Source organism: Macaca fascicularis, chromosome 14, assembly GCF_037993035.2.
Source record: "Macaca fascicularis isolate 582-1 chromosome 14, T2T-MFA8v1.1".
NCBI classification, from domain to species: Eukaryota; Metazoa; Chordata; class Mammalia; order Primates; family Cercopithecidae; genus Macaca; species Macaca fascicularis.
The window spans coordinates 132,731,254-132,754,144 of NC_088388.1; the positions used below are offsets into that span (position 1 = coordinate 132,731,254).

Sequence of the window (22,891 nt, forward strand, 5' to 3'; positions counted from 1 at the left end):
GATTTTTAAAAATGTGCAGCTTTTATATTAATAGCCACTGTCAGCAGTGGTGTTGATCACTATTACCTGATATTTATTTCTGGAAGTAGGAGATCTGCTTTTTAAAATATATGACATTATATATCACATAACAGGAACAACAGCAGCCCTACCATCAGAGGGTTGGTTCTATTTATGTTTTTCTCTTTCGTTCCTAGAGTGCAAGGTAGAAATTCTATAACATATCCCACTCTAAACTCACCTCCCTTTGAGTGCCATAAAGTATCTCAGTCTTGTTCTCACTCCCCAAGTGCCTTAGGTTTTACCTTGCTAAGGTGAACCTGTTTCCAAATCTCAAGCCACCGTTCCTTTCAGAACTGGAATTATGGATTCGTGTTCATCAATGGGCGGAACCTTGGGCGGTATTGGAACATTGGGCCTCAGCAAACACTGTACCTTCCTGGAGCCTGGCTTCGTCCGGAAGACAACGAGGTGCGTCACCCAGTCTCTGCCTTGACATCTCATAAACTTTCAGATCAAAATGTGAGTTGCGGCGTCTTTTCCATCCCGTACTAAATAGGCTTCGCCTTTCCCACCGTCAGCCTTTCTTTTCTTCTCAGGTCATCTTGTTTGAGAAGATGCTGAGTGGCTCAGACATCAAATCTACGGACAAGCCCATGCTGTAAAACCGTGTCTGAACATATTTTTTGGGTTGCTGGAGTTCATCTGTAAGTCATTTTTGAGGAATAAGATTTATATTAAGACTATCAAACACGGTGTTGCTTACAATAGCAAAAATGTGAAAATAACAACAACAACAACAAAAACCAGCAGAAGAATTGTTATGTATTTTGGAGTCTATCTATATGATGCCTATTTTTAGGCTTTAAAAAGTCTTCAAAATCTTTAACGGCTGATTTATCTAGTTAAATGCTTAATCCTTAGCAGGCTCTTATTCTTTAATTAAACATGCCTTAAGTAGATGTGAATAAAATGAAAACAAGTTTCACTTCTGCCTTCCATACTCAATTGAAGGGAAGGGAAAAGTCTGTAGCCTGGGGAAGAGTAAGGGTACTGATTTCCTCATGCCAGAGACAGTATTGCATGTACTAATGGGCAAACTCACGGTCTCCCTCCTCTCTCTCTCTCTCTCTCTCTGTCTCTCTCTGCGTGTGTGTGTGTGTGCACATGTGTGTGTGTGCGTGTGTGTGTGTGGAGTAGGGGAAAGCAGAGGGCAATGAACAATGTCTTTCATTTCCCTTCAACTGTGTGTCTACAAGGTGACCCTGCGTGTCACATCTAATCAGAGAAGGAACAGCAGTTTGGTCATTTGCTTCAGACACGTGTGACAACAAAGCTTAGCACGGGGTTCTCTGTGTCTCCTTACTCCCTGTCTATCTGGCTATAGTCAATACCTGATAGTGGGTAGGTATTAGTGAGATTAGCCACACACGCGTGAATATTCCAACCACTCTGAAAAGCCAGTGGTGCCATTTGAAAAAACTGGCACCATTGGGAACCACACACTTTCTTTTATACAAAACATAGCACTTGGCCTAAATTCAAACCAATGCATTAAAAACAAATCTTATCACCCTGTTAAATATAGTGCCTAGGGCTTTCAAGTAATTAGTAAGTAATCTTGTGTCCAGAGGGAAGAGAACTCTGTTTGGATTGGAATGAAGACAGAGATGTGATGTCAGATTATCTTCTCTCCCACTAGTCTGAATGACTCTTTCAATGGAGGAAACTTCTGTCAGATACCTCCACAATTCTACATAAAACTCTTTTCTCTGGGGATGTAGCCTCAAACCTATGAACTCTGTGGAAAATGTAGGGTAAAGGAGGAAAGCAGAACTAATAATCCTAATGATCATGAGTATGTATTATATTTCAGTTGTAACATCTACAACATCTAAACTTAACAACAACCGTGCAACATACCCATTTTACAGGTGGGAAACCAAGGTTCAAAGAGGTGTTTGAAATCATGTCTCTCTGATCGGCACCTCCTCTTTTGCTACTACCTTAGTTCCACATGTATGCCAGTCTTTTCCAAATATGAATGCAAAAATGCTATCCAGAAGATATAATGCTTTCAGTGCACTTAGAGAAAAAAAAGCTCACAACTTAGAATTCTTTACCCAGCAAAACTATTTTTCAAGAAAAACAAATAAAATATAGAACTTTCTGACAGAAAAATCAAGAGGAGTTATCAAAAGATCCCCACTAAACGATGTTCTGTAGCAGCCTTTCTCAAAGTCCCAGAGGAGAATTAAACACTGCACGGAGTGTCTTCAGTGACTAGTTTCTCATTGTATCATCTGGATGCGTATTAGAGACGTAACTCATTACATATTGTGGATGCCTTGGGGCATTACATCTTCACATTCTCAGGGAACCCCAGTTGAGAAGAAGTTTCTAAAAGATATGCCACAAGCAGATGGAAAGTCTGACTTTTAAGAAAGAATGTGGAGTCCAAGAAGGATGCTGACATATGTGAGAGTGAATATGAACAAACGTTAACTCCATACAAATAGCACCAATGTCTAACTTGAGGTAGCATCAGCATAAAACTCTTTTTTTTTTTTTTTTGAGACGGAGTCTCGCTGTGTCGCCCAGGCTGGAGTACAGTGGCCGGATCTCAGCTCACTGCAAGCTCTGCCTCCCGGGTTTTTACGCCATTCTCCTGCCTCAGCCTCCCGAGTAGCCGGGACTACAGGCGCCGCCACCTCGCCCGGCTAGTTTTTTGTATTTTTTAGTAGAGACGGGGTTTCACCGTGTCAGCCAGGATGGTCTCGATCTCCTGACCTCGTGATCCGCCCGTCTCGGCCTCCCAAAGTGCTGGGATTACAGGCTTGAACCACCGCGCCCGGCCTATAAAACTCTTAAGACCAGGCAAAAACACTGTGTAAAGTGAGAGGCATGTGACCGCAAAAAAGTGATCTACGATTTCTGTAATTCTCAGATACTAACTTTAGACTTTGTTGAATATTCATAGTTAGTAAACTTAGCTTAATGTTTAAAGAATACACATAGAGCTTTTAACTTTCTAAAAAAAGGAGGAGAAATAGAGTGAGAACAAACAAACAAACAAAAATCCTCTAACCAATAAAAGACAAAAGATAGTAGAAGATAAAGAAACAGAAAAGTAAGTACAAGTAGAAACACATATTAAGACAGTAGAATAAATACAGATATATTAGCAACCATAGTAAATTTTATAAATGAGCTAAACTCTAATTAAAAGGTAAAAGTGGTCAGACATTATTTAAAGAAAACTATAAATATTTGAGTTTTACAAGAGATGCACCTTTAACATAAAGATGGAATGATTGAAAGTCAGGATAAAAAATATGCAAATTCTAACTGAAGGAACTGTAGTAACTGTACTAACATCAGGCAAATAGACTTAACGACAGAAGGTGTTACTAGGTATAGAGGGTTATTCGTAGTAATGGAAATTGAATTCCTGAGAAAGAGATAATGATTTTGACTTGTTTTCTAAAAATGTAGCCCCATAATATGTAAAGCAGACATTTCCAGATCTATATGTAGAAATAGAAAAATAAAAGTACCTTGTACTTGAGAAAAGTTTGTTCTACTTAAAAACTTGAGATATGATTCATATACCATAACATTTTTCAAAATGGATTGCAAACTCTTTTAAAGTCTACAATTCAGTCATTTTTAGTAGGGTATATTCACGAGATTGTACCACCATCATCACCATCGGATCTAGAACGTTTTCATGACTCCAGATAGAAGCCCTTAGCCCGTCAGCAGTTACTCCTGATTCCCCTTTCCGCCCAGCCCCTGGCAACTATGAACTGACTTTCTGTCTCTGGATTTCCCTATTCTGAACGTTTTTTGAAAGTGGAATCAAATATGTGACCCTTTGTGTTTGGCTTGTTTCACGTTTTCAAGCTTCATGGATGCTGTAGCGTGTATACTCTGTCCTTTTTCATGGCTGAATGATGTTCCGTCATACGGATACACAGCATTTTGTTTATCCATTCATCAGTTGATGACTATTAGAGTTGTTTCCACTTTTTGGATATTACGAATAATGCTACTGTGAATATTCATGCACAAGTTTTTGCATGGTTGTATGTTTTCCATTCTCTTGGTTATATACCTGGAAGAGGAATTGCTGGGTCGTATGGTAATTCTGTGTTTAACTTTTTGATAAACCATTAAACTGTTTCCAAAGTGGCTGCACCACTTTACATTCCCACCAACAAGGTATTCGGTTTCTAAGTTCTCCACATCCTCACCAACACTTGTTTTTAAGCTCTGTTTTTGATTACAGCCATCCTAGTGAGTATGAAATGTTATCTCATTGTGGTTTTGATTTGCATTTCCCTAAAAATTTATCCTCTTAAACATTGAATCCAAACATGTAGCAATGAAGTCATGCAATTGGACTTTAAGATAACAAAAATTGGCCGGGTGCGGTGGCTCATGCCTGTAATCCCAGCACTTTGAAAGGCCAAGGTGGGTGCATCACCTGAGGTCAGGCGTTTGCGACCAGGCTGGCCAACATGGTGAAACCCCATCTCTACTAAAACACACACACACTTAGCCTGGCGTGGTGGTGGGTGCATGTAGTTCCCAGCTACTCGGGAGGCTGAAGCAGGAGAATCCCAGCTATTTGGGAGGTGGAGGTTGCACTGAGCCAAGATTGCACCACTGCACTCCAGCCTGGGCGACAAAGTGAGAGCCCGTCTAAAAAAAAGGTAATCTCTTGAATTTTATGTGCATTTCAGCTTTCATTTCCACAGAAAGGTGGTAGTGTCTTTCATCAGGTGTCATGGAAGGATAACTTCTCTCTGGCCATATCAGTGGGTTTATTTCTTCAGCACATTCCAGCAAATAAATCATTAGTTACTTGTAAGGCCTCTGTTGCTGTTATTCTCTGCAAAGTATAATATTAATCCCTTTTTTTCTTTTTTGCTGAAGCTTTTTAAAAAGCATGTATTAGTTGCTATTCAACCTCTTTGAACGTCTTGCATAAAGAGACGAGAGTTTCAAAATCTTTTGTACGTCATCCACTTTGTTTTTGAAGAGTCCCTACCTTACACTGTGCTGAAATTTCTTTCTAAATATGAGCTAACAGTCGTGAATGAAGCAATTATACATCTTAATTCCTAATCTAAATATGAGCTAAAAGTCGTGAATGAAGCAGTCATACGTCTGTAATTCCTAATCTAAATATGAGCTAAAAGTCGTGAATGAAGCAGTCACACGTCTGTAATTCCTAATCTAAATATGAGCTAAAAGTCGTGAATGAAGCAGTCACACGTCTGTAATTCCTAATCTAAATATGAGCTAAAAGTCGTGAATGAAGCAGTCATACGTCTGTAATTCCTAATCTAAATATGAGCTAAAAGTCGTGAATGAAGCAGTCATACGTCTGTAATTCCTAATCTAAATATGAGCTAAAAGTCGTGAATGAAGCAGTCATACGTCTGTAATTACTAATCTAAATATGAGCTAAAAGTCGTGAATGAAGCAGTCATACATGTGTAATTCCTAATCTAAATATGAGCTAACAGTCGTGAAGGAAGCAGTCATACATGTGTAATTCCTAATCTAAATATGAGCTAAAAGTCATGAATGAAGCAGTCATACATCTGTAATTCCTAAGCCACTTACGGTGTTAGCCATGTTTGTTCTTTCTTCCCCAATGACAATTGTATGGCAACTTTATATCCTAATTTTTCATTTCATAACTATTTCTTGGATTGCTATGCTATACTCAGAAATGATGATAAAGAATAAAGGAGAAGAATTGTTAAAGTTTTCATTAATCTACCATACCAAACTTTAAGGCAACTTCTATTTGTTTCTGCATGCCCAAACATCTGATATACAAAACATGTATATTTTAATAATATCACTGATTGATTCACAGTAAAATACAATTCAGGAAAACATATTTTAGTAGCATGTTTTGTAGAAGGAGTTTTGTACCTTGAAGTCATAACTTGGGCAGATTTAAACAATTATTTGGCAGCCAAAAAGCTACTGAAGACACCAGGAAATAGCAATTATTCTGAGAAGCTTTTTGTTTAGTCTCTGTAGACGCAAAGCTATAAGAAATTATCTTTTAAAAGTATTCTTATAAGTCTGTCTTTTGAAGTTAGATTAGTGAGAACATAATGTGCCCAATTTTTTCCTTTGTACCTTGTCTGGTCTTTGTTCTGTCTGAATTGAAAATGATTTATCATAGATGTAGCTGCACATAATTTTGGAGATTTGCCTTCTCATGAAATTCTGAGGTGGCAAGAATCCCAAAAGAAGACTTTTTCTTCAAAGATTCATGGCCTGAATGATATTAAATAATAAAAATAAATTTGGTATAAACCACATTTTTATAAAGAAGGCATGCATGTTGTTTAGTACCATAAATGGTATTAAGCAATTCTAAAATGATAAAAATTGTGATATAATGTAATCTTTATTATGCGAATATATAGTTATTATACATTTAAATTTATACTTCATATAAAATGTTTATATAATTTATACTACATATTTTATATTTTAAAAACATATTTTTATACATTGTTGACTTAAAGAGGATATCATATTCTTCCCAAAGTTATAAAGTTACAAAGCTAATATACTTTCTCCACATCCACATGAACTGTCAATCTATTTCCTTATGTGCTTCAGTATTTGAAAGTTCTTAATAATTGTTTTGGACATTAAATCAACAGTTTTTATAATAATCAGTAGTTGATTTATTTCACTTTAACCTATTGATACAATTTTAATGTTTCACTTTATGTTACATCTCAAATGCATACTTGCATTTCAAAGTGAATACAATCGTCCTTCAGTATCCATGGGGGACTGGGTCCACGATCTACTGTGGATACCAAAATCCACAGATGCTCAAGTCCCTGATATGAAATGAGGCAGTATTTGCATATAACCTATGCACATTCACTTGTATCCTTTCAGTCATCTTAAGATTATTTATGATACCTAATACAATGTAAATGCTGTGTAAACAGTGTTATACTGTATTGTTCAGGGAATAACGACAGAAAAAAAGTCTGTACATGTTCAGTACAGATGTGTTTTCTTTGTAGTTTCCTTTGTTTTAATTAAAAAGCATGTGGGTACATAGTAGGTGTGTATATTTATGGAATGCATGAGGTATTTTGATACAGGTGTGCAATGCGTAATAATCACATCGAGGTAAACAGGGCGTCCATCACCTCAAGCATTTATCCTTTCGTTGTGTTACAAACCATCCAATTATACTCCTACGTAAACGGGCTGTCTCTCTCTCTGTTGCCCAGGCTGGAGTGCAGTGGCACAATCTCAGCTCACGGCAACCTCCCAGGTTCAAGCAATTCTCTTGCCTCAGCCTCCTGAGTAGCTGGGACTACAGGCATGTGCCACCATGCCCGGCTAATTTTTATGTTTTTTGTAGAGGCGGGGTTTCACCATGTTGATGAGGCTGATCTTGAACTCCTGACCTTGTGATTCACCTGCCTCGGCCTTCCAAAGTGCTGGGATTAGAGGTGTGAGCCACCACGCCTGACCTCCCACAGTTATTTTTAAATGTACGATAAGTTATTGTTGATTGTAGTTACCCTGTTGTGCTGTTAGATACTAGATCTCTCCTACCTCACCAGTTCTGTCTGCTGATCAAGATCACTATCAGCATACAAGCATGCTGTGGTAGAAATGAAAACAGAACATGGCTCTTGACTCAGTTCCCTCTTCTGGCCCAGCTACTATCCCATTTATGTATTCCCTTTCTTATTTATTTATTTATTTTTGAGATGGAGTTTTGCTCTTGTTGCCTAGGCTGTAGTGCAATAGTGCGATCTTGGCTCACTGCAACCTCTGCCTCCCGGGTTCAAGTGATTCTCCTGCCTCAGCCTCCCGAGTAGCTGGGATTACAGGCACCCACCACCATGTCCAGCTAATTTTTGTATTTTTAGTAGAGATGAGGTTTCACCATATTGGCCAGGCTGGTCTTGAACTCCTGACCTCAGGTGATCTACCCTCCTTGGCCTCCCAAAGTGCTGGGATTGAAGGCGTAAACCACCGCACCTAGCCTGTGTGTCCCCTTCCTAGCCTATATTCTTGAGTGAGTCATCTACATTAATGGTCTTAGATTTCTCTTCACCCTTTCTTCCCGAACCCATTCCAGTTGGCTTCTCAAATCCCATGACCCCCAACTCCACCCAAGCTGCCTGTGTCCAGTTCACCAACATTGGCCACATACTAAATCCACTGGTCAATCCTCAGTGTTGCTTCCACCTCACCTGTTGCTGGTGTGATTCCTCATCTTTTCTCAGTGTTAGGTGTGCCAGGGCTTGTTCTCATCCCCTTTTCTCGGTCTGCACTTTGTTAATTGGTGCAGGTTCTTGCCTTTAAATACCAACTCTCTGTCAACTCCTAAATTCGTATCTCCATCCCAAACCTCTTTCTGGACCATCAGGATTGATATTCAGCAGCCTGCATGGTGTCTCCACTCAGATGCCTCCCAGACTTCTCCAACGCAGCAGGTCCAAGCTGAGCTACTGATGTCCACCGCAAACTCGCCCCGGGACCTTCCCCATCTCAGGTCACAGCAATCAGCACTTCTTGTTTCTCAGGCCCAGCCTGTGGGGGACATTCTTAAGCCCCCTTTATTTCTCTCCCCCTACAAACAATCCATGAATTGCAACAACCCTCTCGTGTCTGCTCTCCAAATACTTCCAGAAATTCAACACTTCTCACTACCTCCACCACTGTCCCCTGAGCCAGCGTCGTCTCCCATACGGATTACTGCATGGCACCAGTGATCCTTCTAAGTTATCACCACCACCATGTTCAAACCATGCAGTGGCTCCCATTTCATTCAGAGTCAAAACCCTGCCCTTTGCATGATCAGGCCCCTGTATCTCTCTGTCCTCATTTCCTGCCTTCTTGCCATCACCTCCCACACTGTTGTCCTAGCCTTTCCTTGGACACCAGGGACACCAGGTCATGCTCCTTCCTGAGGGCCTTGGTACGAGCTGTTCTCTCTGCTTGGGCAGTGCTTCCTCCAGGTTATATCTTGGTTCACTTGCATGGAGAACTCCCACTGTGTTCCGATCTTTGTTCAGCTAATGTCTTTCCAGGGAGACCTCCTCTCTGCAGACCCCTCCCCGCTGCATTCCCAGTCCTCCTTCCCTTACTACCTTTTTCTTTTTTTTCCCCCCCGAGATGGAGTCTCACTCTGTTGCCCAGGTTGGAGTGCAGTGGAATGATCTTGGCTCACTGCAACCTCCACCTTCAGAGTTCAAGCAATTTCTGGCTAATTTTTGTATTTTTAGTCGAGATGGGGTTTCACTATGTTGGCCAGGCTGGTCTTGAACTCCTGACCTCAAGTAATCTGCCTGCCTTGGCCTCTCAAAGTGCTAGGATTACAGGTGTGAGCCACTGGGCCTGGCCACCTTATTACTTTTTAAATTTTTGCAATGGTGTTTATTACCTTTAAATATACTCTACAGTTTACTTATTCATTCTGTTTTTGTTGTCTTCCCTAGCTAGAACAGAAATTTCAAAGAGAAGAGATCTTTGTTTTGTCCACTGATACATCCCAAGCATGTGAAACAGTGTTCAGCATGTAGTTTATGGTCATTACAATTTGTCATTTACTGTTTAATAAATACAATGTTGCAGAATTAGATCTTTGGCTATTAGGCCTTCAAAGGCTGAGCCTGAAAAATGATAGTTTAGACCTGGTAAGGCTAAAGATCAAGTTCTGTGCATCCCTATCGGATGTGCACAGGCCCCTTCCAGTCCCACTCACATATCTTTGGGACTGAAAAGCTTTTTCTACTTCCTTTGACTTAAATCTGCTTTCTCTTTTTCCTAGGCCAAATCTCCATTCAGGACTTTCTATTTTATTTTTGTCTAGGGTTGAAATGGCCCTCATTTATTCCCAGGAATTCCCCTGTGTTCTTAATTTCTTTGTTCAAGACCCTGGCAACTTGACATCATGACTGGACTTTGCTCCTCCTGAGTGGAGGGTGGATGGGGGGTGCTGGACAGAGGTGTGTGTCCATAAGGAGGAGGTGGGGAGCAGAGGGTTATATCTTGGTCCAGGGGCCCAAGTGACTGTATTGTCATAGAAGCCACATTTTTCATCTTATTCTCATGACTAAAAGAAATTTTGCCAACGTTTTCCTAAAATTCAAATATGCTGCGTTTAAAGCATTAGCAGAGTGCCCTCAAAAATGAGTTATGTGAATGAATAACTAATCTGTAAACCTGTTACCTATTAAAAATAAAAAGTGAAACAGCAAATGAGACTAGTTTGATATCGCTTTTCCCATGTGACTTCACTGTACTGATTCTGAACGAGTGTGGCTTTTATTCTCCTGTGTGTGCATTTCGTATGTATTTCTGTTTCCCACTGACTATCTGTGACATCGGAATTTTCAAGGAAGGAACTGTGCCCTCTGGGTCTGTTGGAGCTGACTTAGAGCAATGGATATGGCATACCAACAAGATTTAATTTTTTTAAAAAGCATTTCTTATATTTTCTAAACCCTGGACACTAGAAAGAAGGCCTGGGAAGAGGATGATTCCTGTGTACCAGGGATTCATTACCAAGCCAAGCACCTTGCCAGACCACTTTGTTGCACCGCTCTTACGCCAGTTCATGGTAACTGTAGCTTTTGTTCCCAGGGATTTGAGTATTTTCATTGTCTGCTTTGGGTTAAGATCACTAGACATTTTGGAAAGGAGACACTGAAGGAGTATCTTGCTAATGTTTTAAAAAACAAGTCTCAGACTGGAAATGGTGGCTCACACCTGTAATCCCAGCACTTTGGGAGGCCGAGGCGGGCGGATTACTTGAGGTCAGGAGTTTGAGACCAGCCTGGGCAACATGGTGTAACCTGTCTCTGCTAAAAATACAAAAATTAGCCGGGCACGGTGGTGGGTGCCTGTAGTCCCAGCTACTCAGGAGACTGAGGCAGGAGAATAGCTTGAATCTTGGGAGGCAGAGGTTGCAGGGGGCTGAGATTGCACCATTGCACTCCGGCCTGGGTAACAGTGAGATTCTGTCACAAACAAAGTCTGAGCCTCTCAGCAAGACACATCTCGGGTTAGTGCTACCCTCGTAGCATTCTGTGGTATCATTAAGCCCAGATAGAGTAAAATTGTTACTAGACTGTGAGCAGGATGTGTCCCTAGTTCTGAACTTCCCACAAGGTTAAGGGGAAATTTTGTGGAAAACACTCGGTTATGTATATTTTTCTCACACAAATAAAAACGAAGGACACAAGGGTGGACCAAGGAGTTCACGGTTTCTAAACCCATGTTAAATTTCTGCTAAACATTTGAAGAAAAATGGAGATGCTGGTATTGCTTAAACCGTTTGAGAATTCCCTTATATTTGATAGATTCTGCTACTGCTCAAGGTGACCAGAAGTGAGAGGATGAATGTGGGGTGCATGTCTTTCGGATGGTCCCCTGCAGGTAAAGGGGCTAGCCTTTGACAGTTTCTCCACACGCTTAGGGGCCAGCTGGTATTCCAATTAAACCAACATGTTTTCATCATGGACTTCATAGCCATCAAGCAATCATAGCCTTACTAACTGGAGAAAAGGGGCGCGCCTGGAGCGCGTCCACGGGAGCGCGCCTCGCTCTGCGCGCCTCTGGGAATGTCTGCGGTGCTTAAGTCAGACCCGGATTGCACCAAGCCCAGCTTATCCTCCCCAGTTCTGCCAGGGTTTTTTTCTCGTTTGTTGTTCGTTTGTTTTTGCCTGTCTTTGATTTAACTTTTGCTCCTTGACTAAATATGTGCTTAATGCTAGACAGGACCCTTCATACCCAAGTCTGTGTCTTTGTTCCAGGATCTGCAATTTCATTTGGTTCCTGTCGGCTTTACAAGTTCAAAACTATGTCCCCGTTTAGGAAATGAATTCAAAGCATGTGGCAAGGGAGACATTGGACAAACCCGGATGCTCTGGAAAACACTGCCCGTCCTCGAGTTTCTTTCAGTAAAATCTGAATTTTGTTCTCGGAAGGAGTTGGGTTTGTGATTGCTACAAAGTGTAAGTTGCACCTAAATACTACATCATGTTCTTTGGGACATACATTCTGTTTCAGAATAAGAATTACATTCTTCCTTTCCTAAAATGTGAAGGTTTTATATAGAACTTTTTAAAACAAAAAATTGGAAGCGCTTGGAGTCAAGGTCAGAGTAAGACTCGCGGAAGCCAAAGACAGAAAATATTTGGACCCTTCCTACTCAGACATCAACCACATTGAAATATGTCCATACAATTCTTCAAAATCCTGGCTTTTCACGGGATGATTTATTATTTAAAAAGTTGTTTGCTTCAGAATCTGAATTGTTTTAAAAGATTCTGTTGGTTGCCCCTGCTTTGCGGACGCGTTTTGTACGTTCTTGCTAATGTAGCGCTGCGAGGGGCGACTTTACCTCGGCGTCTGACAGGTACGCGGCGCTCCCGCACCGGCCTGCGCCTGGCGAGCAGGAAGACGGCGAGCTCTGCACCGCTCTGCACTCCGGGGACCCGTCCCGGCCAGGCCCCTCCCCTACCGAGACCTTGGCCCCGCCCCGACCCCGGCCGAGGCCCCGCCCCCGCCAGCCCCTCCTACCGAGACCTCGTCCCCGCCCACCAGCCCCGCCCCGCCCCCGACAGAGGCCCCGCCCCGGCCCCGACCAGCCCCGCCCCTGCTTGCGCGAGGCCTAGGGCGGCAGGCGCGGAGCCGCGAGCCCCAGCCAATGAGCGCCGGCGGGCTGGTTGCCCAGGCGACCAGCGCGCGGCTCCGCCCCCCGCGCCAAGGCTCCCGCGCGCGGCTGAGTGCGGACTGGAGTGGGCACCCGGGTCCCTGCGCGCAGAGAACACGCGATGACCACGTGGAGCCTCCGGCGGAGGCCGGCCCGCATGCTGGGACTTCTGCTGCTGGTCATCTTGGGCTTCCTGGTGCTCCGCAGGTGAGAGAGAGCTTCGCGCAGCACCTGCCGGACCCCGCATTCCCCAGCCCTCCGCGCCTCGGGTTCTCTCCCGCGACCTGCGAATCCCGAGTTCCCGGGGGTAGCAGTCCCAGCTGCTTCCTTCTGGGAGCTCCCCAATTCCCCGAGTTCCCCTGCGGGTCCAGGCACTCCTGCCTCGCGATCCAGGCCTCTGGGCGACACCGGGCGTGCCCTCGGGAGCCGGCGTCTGTGCCCCGAGCCGCCCACCCCGCCGCGCCTGTGATGCCGGGCTCTGCCCCTCGTGGACGGCCGCAGCCCTCCAGCCCAGAGCTCTCTCAGACGCACCCCCTCGCGGCCCCGTGCCCACTGCTCCGCGGAAGGCTCCCTCTGCTCTTCCCCCAGGCCCCCCTTTTCCTCCCAAGCCTCTGGGAGGCGCCTTGTTCGGCAGAGGCCGGCGCTTCAGCCTGGCAGCTACGGTCTGGCCAGCTCTTCTGGCAGGGTCATAAGAACAATGTCCGTGGGCCTCCAAGATCCCGGGTCATGATTTATTTGTAGTTCTAGGACTGATAGGTCGTCTCTCTCCACTTTCCCACCATTCACCTGTTACCAGCTCACACTTTCCTCTCCCCTTTTTACAAAATGTTGTTTATGGCAAATGAGTGGTTTCAGTGGTACTGTGACTTACCCGCAGCCTGTGAAAAAGTTTTCTGGGTGCCGTAGCCCAGAATTTTTCAAAACTGTGCCTATTTTAAGGATTTTACAGCCCTGACCCTATCTTTCAGGTCAGCACTTTCCATATTCAAAACCTCCAGTGGGAAGCCGACTGGCAGTATCGAATGAACTGAACGGTTGGAACTGGTGGCAGGCCCTACCCCGCTCAGCTTTGTCATTTGCTTCTTTTTTATCCCCCTTCTTAGTTTCTCTAAACTTCCCCTGGGAGGTAGGGAAGTTTTTGATGGAGATAAATATCTGGAAGTCTTTCGCGGCCACAAGAACACATTGACAAACTCGATGTTTACACCTTGTCAAGACTTGATTCTTGTTTCTGAGATAGTGAGGACGTCATAATATTGTTTGGGAGAAGGACATGATTTTCTTCTCATGCTGGGGCCCAGAAAACTTCAGGCATTTCATTTCTCCAGTTGTTCCCAAGATGTTTTCTGTCCTGCCTAAGATCTCTAAGCCATTCCTCTCTGAAGATTGGCCCTGGCTCCTGTGGGATGCTCAGCTTTCCTCCCTTTGCAAGGCTTATGCAAACCCTGAAAGAATTACTCAGGGCAGCAGCAGCAGATCCTCCTGCATACGGCAGGAGGTAGCAAGGCGCCCAAGCTGCCAAGAGAAAGTCTAGCGGCTGCAGGCCTGTTGTTGATCAGGGATATAGGAGTCCGTGCAGGGGACCCACGCAGGTCACTATTTGGGGCAGCACTGTGGGCTTGAGATGGGCCGAGTGGCACACCCAAAAAGTCCCCAGGAAAAGGTATGCGAAGGAGGCTGAGTGTTTGCTATTGTTTGGTGGGACAGAGGTGAGGTGTCAGGGAGCTGACCTAGCTGAGAAGAAGCCTGAGCTGCTTTGAGGTGAGGTAACCGTGTCCCCACTTAGGGGGGGTGGCCGCACGAGGAGTCAGTCTTGGGCCATTGGAGCTGCGTAGAATGGCAACAGAGAATAAAGAGCTGCGACCAAAGGCTGTGAACACAGTTTGACATGCCTAGGAAAGTTGTTTTTCTTGCCACTCTATCCTTCTAGCAGGTAGGACAGAAGCTCAAGGAGCTCTGAACCAAGTTCAGGGCCGTCTCTTTGGATCCTGTGGAATACATGTCTTTTTGGTGTCTTTTTGATTTTTTCTCCCTCATGGGTATGTTCTGCCCAGTTCATCCTGTCTGACTTGGGCTGGACACCAATGATTATGAGTTGCTGTAATATCTCTGGAGGCAGGAGGAGAACATCCTCTTTGTCTTTCCCTCTTCCTGTCTTGCTCCAGCTCTGACTGGGTCATTAACTGAGTGGGAGGTGGGGGCCTCTCCCTGCTGTTACGGGGGAGTGTTGAGGTGGCCAGTGGAATACGGGTCATATGGAAACCGGCCACCAAGTTCACTCTTTGTGGAGCGAGCTGTCAGGAGCAGCCCTTTTCCTGTAGCAGAAGGCAGGTGTTTGGACAGTGGCTGGCATGGGGTGGGGGATGTTTGGCTATAGCTTTTCTTTTTTTTCCATCAACTTTTCCTTGGGCTGGTTCATGGTCAGTCATAGCTGGTGGGTTACTTCATATCAAAGAGCTGGGATGACCAGGTTGACTTTTGGGGGAGGATTTCAGTCTTAGAATTTTTATTTTTATTTTGTTTAAGCTTAAACAGTGGTCTTTCTTAAAAATTACCTTTATTGGAGTTTAATTGTCATGCAACAAACAGCACATAGTTAACATGTACAATTTGATACACTTTGACATATATCTAAATCAGGCTGTGAATCTACCACCACAGTAAGATTGTGAAAACAGCCACCAGCCCCCAAAGTTTCCATGTCCCTCTCTGTCATCCCTCCCTCCTCCTCCTCCCTGCTCCCCAGCCCCGAGCAACCACTGATCTGTTGCTTTCTGATATGATATATTGGTTTGCATTTTCTAGTGTTTTATAGAATTGTAATCTTAAAGCATGTTCTCTTTTTTGGTCTGGCTTCTTTTACTCAGCATATTATTTTGAGGTCTGCGATGCATGTATCAGTGTGAACCATGCCTTTGAGCCAGTTGCCTTTCATTCTGTTTCCTATTCCCACTCCATGAACACAAGAATGCCTGCTTGATATTATCTAAAGGCATGGTTCTCATTCATGATTTTTTCCTTAATATAAATGAATCACTGAGCAAAAATACACTCAGCCCTGCATCTCTCATACCTGAAATTTCAGCTGGGAAAGTTGAGAGAGGGGAAAGCCTTCAGGTGGGCAGCCAGCATCATGCTCCTAAGAGGTAAGTTCACTTCTTCTCTGAGGTCCATCTCACACACTGCCCTGACCCACTGTTTTCTGTATTCCAGACCGCAAATTCTTCCTATAGAAGGGAAAAGGAGGAGATGTATCTAACTCATTTTCCTGAACAAGGTGGCTAACTTAGCAATGCAGGTCACTTTTTTTTTTTAATGTGAATCATGGCCAGTCCTGTCTTCCCAGAGTATGTGGCCAAATCATGCCTCTCCTCTTGAGCGTCTGGGAGGTAATTGATTTTATGGGCCTTGCCTATTCTAGGACTCTGCTCTGCTTGAGGCCTGAGTCATATTTCATGGAATGTTCAAACTCTTTGAACAGTGTTCCTTTTATCTTGTAGTAGTATAGTTTTCAGCATTGGGAAGTGTCTCTTTCAGCAGGTGACCACCTGTTGGATACAGGTGGTGAGGGGTGTCTGAGCCACCCTGTGCTGGGAAGATCGAGTTGGCTCTGGGATTCTTACAGGACCGTGCTAGCCAGCAACAGAAAGAGACCAGAGTTGTCCTGGAGCAGCCGTGGTGTTGGTATAGGTGTTGGTTCAAGGGAGGGACTGGGCTGCCAACGAGATTGGGGACAAAGGTCCTTGGCTGCAGAAATAGCAGAAAGTTGACCAAAGGCTTCTTCCCACCTTAAGGTAAGGAAGTAGCACATGAAATAAAAACACTAGTCCTTGATGGAGTGATGCAGAGTTCCACGAGGTCCTGTCAGACGCTCTTCTGGGAAGAATTCAGGAGATCCTGCAGCTTGAGGAGAAAGGTTTTAGAACATTTGGACCTGAAAAGGACTCCGGGGTCTAGGCACAGACTCCCTCCCTCGCCACCATCACGCGGCACAGGCAGGGTTTTTGGTGTCAGTGTTGGGATATTTGCCGCTTCCTCTCCACTCCGTTTTAGATTTTGCTTAAATCTATTGCTCTGGATGTTACAGACCGTATTGAAAGAGAGTTCTCATGGTGTGAGGTCTCCTGGGATAGAAACGCAGCAGGTGTTTTCAGAGGCTCCTGCTAACGAGGTAGATATTTCTTGACTGGTGTCTGCCCGTTAGAGACTCCTTGTTGATACTCACAGCTTCTGTTCTTTGACACTTAGCAAATAGTTAGTGGGCTTGTTCCTTTCAAGCACAGATTGTATTTTTTGCCCTTAAGAAGTTATTTTGTGAGTAGGTAATTTATGAACATGGTAAGTGTTCAGAGTGTGAAAGGGAATAAAGTGAAAAGAACTCCCACTCCTGGCCCCTAGGCTAGGCCCCTTCCCTGTCCCCTCTTCATATCAGCCACTATTACCGACAATGGCTTCTTTCAGAGATATTCTGTGCATATACAAGAAGATAGCTACACATATTATCCTCCTTGTCCGTTAGACACATAATTTATTTAAACAGGCTTCTATTGACGGACATGGATTGTTTGCAATCTTTTAGCTACTGTAAACAAAGTTGCCGCAGATATCTGCTGGATGCATTTCTATAAGTAGAATTGCTGACTGTAGGAAAGATTCATTTTAAATCTTGATAGACATTTCGAAAATAGTACATTTTATTTCTGTTGGAATCAGTGTAAAGGAGATTCTGCGCCCAACTCGATAGGGCCAAGTCGATTCTTGAGTCTTGTAAGAACCAGTGCATCTCTTGTGTATCTTCGTAGATAAGTCCTATGTGGTGGATTAAAAAAAAAAACATTTAACATAGTTATATTTTTCCCTATTTGTGAGATCATTTCATTTAGAGTCTACAAGCATCTCGAAGATCAGGGGTTTGTTATCAAGAGTAGAGGCCTTGTGTTATCTAACAGAGCTTTCACTTCTCTCTGGGTGAGACAGAGTCCTTTTCTCGTTTATGATGCTGTCAATGGTCCCAAAGTACTACAAAAGTCACATAATGTTAGAACACTTTTTGTTGTTGTTATTGTTGTTATGTGGTTGATTAGAGTGAGGGGTGTTTGTTATTTTGCTATTGGATCTCAAGGTTTTGGTCTAGTAAACTCTTCTTCAAGTACTCACTTCCTACAGTGAGGAAATATTTTCCTCTGAACAGTCTTTAGGAAATATTGCCCTCTGAACCACCAATCCTGCTTCTGGGTCAGAGCCCGGATGTGAGGCCAGGGTTCCTGGCTTACCTGGGAGCCCTTTCAGAGGAAAAAGCGGAGGAGCTAAGATTGCAGGAGTGCTGTGGACCTCTTGCTGGGGACCTCACGTCTCTGCAAAATGCATATACTTGCCTTGGGAATGGCAGGCCTAAGCCTTTGGGCATAGTTAATGCCTCTCCCAGCAAACAGGAGTCCAACACCTTGGGCCCAGACCAAGGAGCACATATAGAAAGCTGGGCCAGACACAGGGACCGACTTCCATTTCCCTGAGGCTGAAGTTCTTGGAGCCCGGGGATTGGTCGAAGAGACAATATTCTGGAGTAGAATCGTTAAGGTCACCATCTGGGCCAAAGAGTGCATAGTTCCTTCTTCAGGCCCTCAAATTCTTTTGCTGAGGGTGGAGAGAACATGGCTGAAGACTGCTGGGACCAAAATATCCCCAAACAGACAGTTTAAGGCAGCAGGATGTCCAAGGAAGTTGAGCCTCGTGGGAGCCTAGAACAGAACCAGAATCTTGAGAGTGATGGATGGAGTCTGCACTGGAGACAGATCCAAGTGAGGAATCCCCGTGTGTTTGGTGTCCGTGGCAGCTGAACACTCACCATCAGATGGTGGCCTCCGGCGTGGCCGCCTGGGGGAGACACCCACCGTCAGATGGTGGCCTCCGGCGTGGCCGCCTGGGGGAGACACCCACCGTCAGATGGTGGCCTCCGGCGTGGCCGCCTGGGGGAGACACCCACCGTCAGATGGTGGCCTCCGGCGTGGCCGCCTGGGGGAGACACCCACCGTCAGATGGTGGCCTCCGGCGTGGCCGCCTGGGGGAGACACCCACCGTCAGATGGTGGCCTCCGGCGTGGCCGCCTGGGGGAGACACCCACCGTCAGATGGTGGCCTCCGGCGTGGCCGCCTGGGGGAGACACCCACCGTCAGATGGTGGCCTCCGGCGTGGCCGCCTGGGGGAGACACCCACCGTCAGATGGTGGCCTCCGGCGTGGCCGCCTGGGGGAGACACCCACCGTCAGATGGTGGCCTCCGGCGTGGCCGCCTGGGGGAGACACCCACCGTCAGATGGTGGCCTCCGGCGTGGCCGCCTGGGGGAGACACCCACCGTCAGATGGTGGCCTCCGGCGTGGCCGCCTGGGGGAGACACCCACCGTCAGATGGTGGCCTCCGGCGTGGCCGCCTGGGGGAGACACCCACCGTCAGATGGTGGCCTCCGGCGTGGCCGCCTGGGGGAGACACCCACCGTCAGATGGTGGCCTCCGGCGTGGCCGCCTGGGGGAGACAGTCACCGTCAGATGGTGGCCTCCGGCGTGGCCGCCTGGGGGAGACACTCACCGTCAGATGGTGGCCTCCGGCGTGGCCGCCTGGGGGGGGCTGGAGGGGAGTGTTTTCTCCGTCAGGATCTTCATAGAATTTCCTGGTTTTTGATTCGGTTGAACCTCTGTTTAGGGCCCGAATAGGGCCACAGTGCACCTAAAACTTGAATTTGTAAGCTATCATCTCAGATGAACAAGCATGGGAACACATTATGTTATGGTGTCAACATAACCAGCCTTTGGGGCCGACAAGGACTTACGTTCTGGGAATCAAAGGACAATGATTGCAGTTCCTGCTCAGATGCCAACCTGCGTATGCCCATGGCCAGCCTCAGACTGCGTGAGTGCTGCCTGGTCTCTGCCGGCGGTCGCCATGCTCCAGATGTTCACGGGGCTGTCTCTGCTGTGCCCAGTTGCATGGATCCTGGCCCATCTGTGTCTGGTCATACTCTGCATGGCAGACCAGAAAGAGATGACTGTGACCCCAGTGAGGCCTCCCAGCCCTACCATGACCCCGGTTGCTGATGAGTGTTTGCAGGATTGGCGGGTGATGCAGGAATGCCCACTGGCATGGCAGGACGCATTTCAAGCCTGGCACACCTCACTCGAGGAGATCCTTTCTGGTGGTGACTGGATCTGGCTCACCTCCCACCCAGCCGCCCTGCAAGGTCCCTTCTGAAACTTGACAGCCAGTCCCATTCCCAGAAAGAGGTGGTGACCTTGTCATCTGCTCATCTGCCCTTTTCCATCCACTCACATTTTTACTACACCCAGAATCTCCTGACTGCTGGGGCCTGCCCTGTACCCTTCATCCTCAGGACCCACCTCACCAGTCAAGGAAAAATTACTCCAGAGGGCTCCACCTCCCCTGCTTCCTCACCACGGGGCACAGCAGAACTTGGAACCTATGCCCTCTGCTTCAGGTTTCCATTGCAACCAATTTTTGTGTCTGCAGCTTGCACAGCCTTCAGCACAAATAGTGCATTGCCCCTTTTCCACTTGCCAAAAGGGAACTGGTGAGGATGGGCTGTAGAGGTCTTGTTATGTTGTGCGAGGCCCCATCAGAAGTCCTAATGTGCCTGCCTTCCTCCAGGAACCTCACCTTGGACCATGACCACGGCCACCCTCTCCGTACAGGTGGAGGAGCAGAGCCTGACTCTGAGCAGAGCAGACCTGGGCACTGAGCACTGAATTCAGGTCGGTGGCCAGGGTCTGCTGTCCAGACTCTTCTAAGGCGGAAAAATCACTTTGTATAAATGAAGCCAAGATAAACAGGCGACAGAAATGTCAGGAGAAAATGTTAACATAAGCTCCAGTTCAAAAGAAGGCAGGTGTTCCTGGTTTCATCAAGTAAGGGTCCATCATGGATGAACTGCTCCCCAAGAAAAGTGACAGAAACATACTGGGCTTCCTTAGGATTTGGTTAGCTCCTTGGTATCAAGCCTAATTTAGGAGTAAAGTCTTGCTGACCTTTAAACCAACCAACTCAAACCACACAGTTGATATTTTCCTTATTTTATTATTACTGAGTTACTCAGGAAATTATGGGGTTATTTTCCATCTCATGATTATTAGTATTAATGATCATTATTAGTGTTAATAACCGTTTACATGATGCGATTGTTTATGAGGTTCTAACTTGCATGGTCTCATTTACTGGCAGTGAATTCCTTGGAGAAACCCAACACGTATCATCCTCATTTTCTTGGTGAATTCATCCCTTTTAGTAACGTATTGACAACTTGTCCAGTAACCTACCAGAAACTTCCCAGGAAGAAACGGTTGAATTCTCCAGAATTTGGAATTGGATAACAGCTCGATTGTTTTTTGTTTTTGTGGTTTATTTCATTCCTCTTGATATGCACTGAGAAGAATGTTTTGTTCTAAAAATATAGAAAATTGTGTGTTATAAAGACACTAGCGAAGACGAGCTCCATCCAGGGAGGGAGTCTCTGTAGCGTCAAAGGAGAGGATGCAGACTGGGCTTCTGAAGCTGTAACCTTGGGATTGCTTAGAATGCAGATTTTCATTCAGTCGGTCTCAAGTAAGGCTTAAGGTTTATGCATTTCTGACAAGCTGCAGATGAAGACCTGGCAATCTGGTTGGTGGACGGAAGTTGTTGAAGCGGGAAGCCTCTTTCCAGCTATCTGCACTTTGAGTCAGGCGGCTGTGACCCTGAGGGAGTGCAGAGGCCTCCTGCCTGCAGACCACACCTGGAGAAGTCAGCCCAGAGGGAGGTTTCCTGATCCTTAGTCATCAACTAATCAAGGGGACAGGTTAAAAGTGTTGGTTACTAGCAGGGACTGTGTCAGAATGTCGGTCACAGAGAGGCTTTTCCAACCCTGACTACACCCCTGCATTTAGCACGGTGGGGAGTGGAGGCTCTCGCACCCATAAATAGACGTTAGGATAAGAAATGTGTGCTTTAATAAGAATTGGAGATTGCGCTTTTGAAGTTCTGGCCGGAGAATAAGGTTTGGCACCTGGTGGAGTGATTGCTAAGTTGTATTGTCACTGTCTTTAAAAACAGTGGTATTTTGTGTGTGTGTGCATGTGCATGTTCATGTGTGTGTGTATTTTCACCACCAGATTGTCAAAATGCCCCTGTTTTTAAGAAAATAATCTGTCCATCCAGTTCTTCCTCATTCTGGCCTGAGGTGAGCCCAGCACGTGCCTCTGAGGGAACCAGGGGGAGAACCTGTGTTGTGGTGGGCAGGTGAGTCTGGTGAGTACCTGAGGCAGGGAGGGCTGAGCAGGAGGCAGGGTGTGTGCTTTGGAGCAGGTGTGGCCTGAGCAGTTGCGAGCCTGTAGCCAAAGCAAAGTGCCTGGTGAGCAGAGCAGGGGGCACCAAAGGAAGGCCTGGATGGTGGCCCAGAGGGGCCCGAGGCCTTGTCTTAGCAGTCCAGGGCTTCATCTGCAAGGATGTAGGCCAGCAGAGTTTCTGGGAAAGGACAGATCGCACATGTTTTCAGCTTTGCAGGCCATGCAGTCTCTATCGCAAGTACTCAACTGCAAAGAAGCAGCCGTATGTAGATGGTGTGGCTGTGTGCCAGTACAACGATTTACGAACACGGAAGTTCATATAAATTTTTATGTGTCCCAAAATATTATGCTTTTGATTCTTTTTCAACCACTTAAAAATGTGAAAGCTCTCCTTAGCCTGCAGGCCGCACAAAGACGGATGGCAGGCTGGATTTGACCCAAGGCCCAGGTTGGCCCACCTGTGGCATACAGGCTGTGTTGGTCTAATAGGGTCTCAGTGTACAGAATCTTTCGTGGTCAAATTTTAGAAATTGTAATAAGATGGCTTGGCACAAAGTCTAGCATATAAACTATATACCACAATGGGAAGAATGGAGAAGTTGAGATTATTCCACATTAGGGACATAAAACCCACTTGTGGCTATTCTCTCTAAAGTTTTCTCTTTGGAGAAAAATGTGTGGTGAATAGGTTCCCATAGCTCTCTAATATGCAAACATAAGCTACAATAATTGATTTCAGATAGAGATAAGACTCTTCGACTCACAGCAGAGAGTGTTGCATTTCTCCGGGACCCTCGCAGCAGCCCTTCCGAGCAGCTGGGACA

The 22,891-nt window shown here is 45.6% G+C and overlaps 2 protein-coding genes across 45 annotated transcripts in view; both read left to right on the forward strand.

The window, feature by feature from the left end:
* Positions 1–12,013, forward strand: part of GLB1L3 (galactosidase beta 1 like 3) — a 51,186-nt gene extending 39,173 nt beyond the window's left edge. For 17 of the 39 annotated variants that reach the window (XR_012423961.1, XR_012423964.1, XR_012423962.1 and 14 more), the window contains 2 exons: positions 355–471; positions 600–988. Coding sequence is in view for 34 of the 39 variants with exons in the window: in XM_045370735.2 (XP_045226670.2) it covers positions 355–471; positions 600–665 (183 nt within the window). In the remaining 5 variants the exon portion in view is untranslated. Of the gene's footprint in view, positions 1–354; positions 523–599; positions 989–11,840 lie in introns of those variants that run through there. The other 22 variants (XR_012423963.1, XM_065529279.1, XM_065529282.1 and 19 more) reach the window with 3 other exon arrangements.
* A 776-nt stretch (positions 12,014–12,789) lies between these two features.
* GLB1L2 (galactosidase beta 1 like 2) overlaps positions 12,790–22,891 on the forward strand; it is a 46,173-nt gene continuing 36,071 nt past the window's right edge. For all 6 annotated transcript variants that reach the window (XR_010581112.2, XM_005580230.4, XM_005580231.5 and 3 more), the window contains exon 1: positions 12,790–12,949. Coding sequence is in view for 5 of the 6 variants with exons in the window: in XM_005580230.4 (XP_005580287.3) it covers positions 12,864–12,949 (86 nt within the window). In the remaining variant the exon portion in view is untranslated. The remainder of the gene's footprint in view (positions 12,950–22,891) is intronic.